The sequence below is a fragment of the Asparagus officinalis genome, chromosome 3, assembly GCF_001876935.1.
Source record: "Asparagus officinalis chromosome 3, Aspof.V1, whole genome shotgun sequence".
Classification (NCBI taxonomy): Eukaryota; Viridiplantae; Streptophyta; class Magnoliopsida; order Asparagales; family Asparagaceae; genus Asparagus; species Asparagus officinalis.
Genome location: NC_033796.1, coordinates 64,042,524 through 64,047,362, shown reverse-complemented (window position 1 = coordinate 64,047,362; position 4,839 = coordinate 64,042,524). Strand labels below are relative to the sequence as shown.

At 35.9% G+C, this 4,839-nt stretch overlaps 1 protein-coding gene across 1 annotated transcript in view; it reads left to right on the top strand.

Annotated features, from left to right (window-relative positions):
• The window catches only part of LOC109835222 (katanin p80 WD40 repeat-containing subunit B1 homolog), a 5,338-nt gene extending 2,602 nt beyond the window's left edge, over positions 1–2,736 (top strand). Inside the window, exons 2-6 of the mRNA XM_020403206.1 lie at positions 712–799; positions 1,026–1,100; positions 1,231–1,343; positions 2,427–2,543; positions 2,633–2,736. Coding sequence (XP_020258795.1) covers positions 712–799; positions 1,026–1,100; positions 1,231–1,343; positions 2,427–2,543; positions 2,633–2,705 — 466 coding nt within the window. The 3' untranslated portion in view covers positions 2,706–2,736. The remainder of the gene's footprint in view (positions 1–711; positions 800–1,025; positions 1,101–1,230; positions 1,344–2,426; positions 2,544–2,632) is intronic.

Below are 4,839 nucleotides of genomic sequence, written 5' to 3'. Positions count from 1 at the left end.
AAGGGGGCAAAAAAACCCTATAAAGATAAACAATCTGAAATTTTAAAATTAAAATCTGAAACTTTAAAATTAAAGTTCTTAGATTCTAAACCGAGCAATTACGTTGATGATCTGGAAGAAAGAATAATAAATTAATCTAAAACAGGACAAAACTAGTTTACATTTCTCCTTACATGTTCTCAGGGTGATTTAAGGGACAAAGTGCAGTCTGTGCCAAGAAATTCGTAATTTTTTTTATAAATTGGGGGAAGCTCTAGAGGGTATATAATGTGCATTTCATTAATAGCCGAAACTGCTCTATTTGGTCCATGCATGAGACCTTTTGCATTAACTAAATTTGATCCAGTTTTTCTGGGCACCACGCGTTCTTTTGGCATTTTATTGTCAAGTTTCAAATCAAGTACGTATGAGACACGGTTACACTACTCACTTTGAGGTGTTTGGTGTTTATTAGCTGTTTATCTTAAGAAAAAAGTTGCTGCATTGGTCTAATGATGTACTCAAGTGTCTAGGCTGTTGGGTAACTGACCACTTGGTTTGGGTTTACTAATTTTCATCCATTATAGTATTATACACATCTGAATATTTGCGGATACTTACACAGGCCATCTGGTTATCTAAATAGTGACAAGCCAACAACAGCTTGGTTTAATGGAGATGAAAAGAGCTAGTGTAGTTTTGCTTTCTTGTATTATCTTTCTATATAGCTAGTTATCATCTCTTGCATCCTGCATCTGTTTTCTTCTGGGGGACACAGGCGATGACTGTTAAGACGCTGAACCAGAAAAATAGGATCAATGTGTGTCTCCTAAAAGTTGGGAATAATGCTTGTTCATTCTTCTTAGTTTTTTCAACTTGTTTCGTTGTCAATGCTGAGGGTGAGAAAAATTCTGTCTTCTTATTAGTAATTACATGAAGTTCAGAGAGTTTCACTAATATTCACTGCATATATTTGTGACATATTTGTACTGTCATAAGCATTTGATGTGCTGTAGCAGTAAATTGTACTGACTAAATACTTTTAGGTGGTGCGGCATTTTTGGGAATGTAATGGCATTAAAAGTGCAATTGATGCAGTGGTGAAATTACCTGACTACTCTGTGGGTATTATTTCACAACATATATTTGGCTGTATTGTTTTTGGATTTGAGCATTTCCCTATAATTCCTACTGCTTTATTTAGATTTACATGTGCTATAAATGATCTTTGTCGTAAAATGCCACGTGCAGGTTCAGGTTGATGTAATTAGTGTTCTCCTGGAAAAAGTCGACCTCTTCACACTTGATATTTTCTCATGCTTGCTGCCTCTGCTTTTAGGCTTACTAAACAGCAAAGCTGACAGGTAAAATTGAAAGAAGCCCCTAACAGATGCATTATCTAAAAAAACATATCTGAAATACCTGATATTATATCAAATCATTACATAAAGAGGAGAAATTTAATGATTTTTTTCTTCCAAGTTTCTACAAGACTATTGCAGAACTGAAAATAAAATCTCAATCTTCTAGTGATTATGCTATAGATCAGCCCCGTGTATTTCATAAAAAAGGAACTCTTTATGAAATGAGGTTACAATGTTGCCTAGATTACTTTTGGAACTACAAATGCTATATATTTATGTATTTCCACTAACATATGTGTGGGTCCCTCTTTGGAAATTGTCAAAACAATTGCGCGTCACTCTTTTGTTTGTGGTAGAACACAAGTATGTGAGACGAGCAAAAGTTCATTATTTTATGTCAAATGGTACCTAAGAGGCCCAAAAAAATCCCTGTTGGAGTTATGGGATTTCATTCTTTTGCCATATTGTTAAATGGACCAACTCAAAAACAATTGAATGATGACACAATCCCTCCTAGAAGTATCTGTTCCTTTCATTTATGCCGTCCTTACTTTGTATCCTCTTACATTGTTTTTGTGTCCATTAAAATCAAGCCTACTGTGTAGACATTCATAAACTGATCTACCATAGTTTTTTTTGGATAATCCCAATCTGCGAATTGAGATGGTTCTAATGTTAACTTACCGGCTACTTGTTTCATGGCTTCAAATTGAGCTCTGCAAATCCTGCTCTGGAAACAAAAACACCTACATAAATAGCGGGTTAAAGTCCCGCATTGAATAAATCAGCGAAGAGGAATATTTGTCCATCTGAAATTACATTAATAGGAATGTAAGCCGAAATGTGTCCAAGAGGTTGGTTCACTTTTGGGCATGCTACTTTTGCTTTGCTCTTATCTATATAGAGTGGGGATGCAATTATTACCACTCTTATTTTTTTGGTGCTTCTCTTCCTTGCTCAGTTTAGCTCTGTAGATGAAACTATCTGGCACTACTTAATAACTCATGGCTTAATGGTCGCTGCATTACTGTATATGGATGGAGTTCCACTCGCAGCACATTAGCTTATAGTTCAAACTTGCAGGCATGTTACTGTCTCCTTGGAACTGCTGTTTGAGCTCGTTAAAAGATTTGGACAAATTATACAATCAACCATCTCAGCTTCTTCATCAGTAGGAGTTGATCTTCAGGCGGAGCAGAGGTATTCCTATCAATATGTTTTACTTGTTTGCATTAAAATAAAGGTTTTTTGGTTGCATGAATTGACCTTCATGTGAATGTGGATCACAGATTGGAGCGTTGTAAACAATGTTACACGTATTTGCTAAAGATAAAGCAAATTCTCTCCTTGCTTATCAGGTAAGAAATAGATGAAACAGCATATATTTTTTAAGTAATTCGGTAGAATAAGTGTTCCGAAGTAAGATGGCCTTTACTGTTTCTGTTTGTGTAGGCTTTGGCTTTGTTACTTCCTTTCAATTAAGCATGACTTATGATTAGGAATCAGTTGGCATACCATATTTGTACCTTTGTGTTGGCTAATATATCTGTTATCACTCGATTGAGTTGCAGAAAGGCTTGGTAGAATTGGTACAGGTGTTGCTATATGTACAATAGCAAAATTTTGGAAGTATAAATAAAAGAGAATAAAGATTGCGAAACAACAAAGAAAATGGGTCTAGGAAGGAAAACAATACAGGAAGCAAATACTGACAAAATCAAAATAATCGATACGACAAAAGTGAATTAGCGAGCGAGAAAACACATGCCAAAAAAATGAAATGGAAGTAAATTGTTTGAAGAAATAGTTGTGCCCAAGGTGAATTAAGTGAAAGAAGCCACATGCAGGAAGAGTACAGAGTTAATAAGCAAGGGAAGCAATTACGTACATGAAAGTGAAGAAAGAATAGAGTAAATATGTAGAAATAAATTTTAGGAAAATACATGTGCCATAAGGGCCAAGCAGGAGAATTTGGTTTCATTTAACTAAGAGTGGTCTGAATAGTGCTTAAATGCCTTACAGTGTCATCATCTTTGCACCTTACCCTAACTTGATTGTTATAGCACTTCTATACCTAAGTTGTTGACTGTTAGAATAGGAATAACGGCATTAAAATTGTCATGTAAAGTCCAGAACCCCCCTCTGTTAATATAAACTACCAAAGGTTAAAAAAACCCAGTTTCAGTTTTTACCTCTCTCTTCCTCAAAGATCAATAGCGCTCTAAATTTGAATGAATTTTCCTGTTCAATTGCGATTTAAACTGACGTGCCCATTGTGTGCAGTTTGGATTTTTGTTAATTTTTACTGGGTTTCAAAATTTTACATAAATATGACGAGCAAACAAACTTTATTTCTTCATGCATACTTGAGTTACGCCTGCTACAAAAATACTGAATTTACACATAACTTCATTTTTACATACTTCATTTCAAACAATACAATTTCAGCTAAATTTAACCACAAATACAAAACAAATAAGAACACCAAGCACCCAAAATTTTCTTCTACATAAACATTTTCCCAACTTCAATTTATCCTCTTTGTCTCTCAAATAAGCCTCATCTCTTGAACTTGAAGAACAACTAGAAGCTCAGGAGGCCGATTTCATCTTTGCCTGCAAAGAAATGGGGAGTACGAGAGAATTTGGGAATTTAGATAAAAAATAAGCTTAACAAATTAATAAATAGACTGGGGTTGTGGTACCCCAAATAGTCTCACATCGGGAAAACTATAGGACTTTGAATGGTTTAAATAGTGAAGTCAAACGGTTCAAGAGCAACTAGTGCTAGCACATTTTGGCAGTGGATTGAGTCAAACAATGAGTTGCTCTCAATGGGTCTAACAACTTATAGCGCGCCAATAGGGTCGCGGCATGACAAGGGTAAGTAAAACTGTAAAATATAACAATCAATGAGGGTAAAAGGAATTTAAAATTGGTATGTGACCAGCTGATGTGGATATGCTAAGGAGCATTCTCATGTTCAAGTAATAGGAGGCGCTAGCGTGTCATTTGTTGGGGACTGGGGAGTAATTACAATCAACCTAGAGTTAATGGGCCCAAAAGCTTAAGTTGTTAGGTATTGGCCTCAACTCCTATTTAAACCCGATTCTCTTTCTTATCCTATCCGATGTCCTCCTCATGACAAGCCAACTATTCTCGGATGTTACCGTATGTGGATTTTCCACCACACGTGCACTAAGTGTGTCCACAATCAACTTCTCGTCACCTTCAAGTGCACATTGGACTTCACTTTTGCTTAGGCCATAATCTTGGCTCTGATACCAGTTGTGAGGAGTAATGAGGCCCAACCTAGAGTTAATGAGACTTAATAGAGGCTAGGAACCAATTTTATCCCAAAAGCTTAGGCTGTTGGGTCCTCAATTCTTATTTAACCCACCATTTTCTTATCCTATCAATTGCTAATAGAAACCCTAATTCCATAGATAAGATAGCATGGGCTTATATAGGCCCTACAAACACATTTTACAAATAAG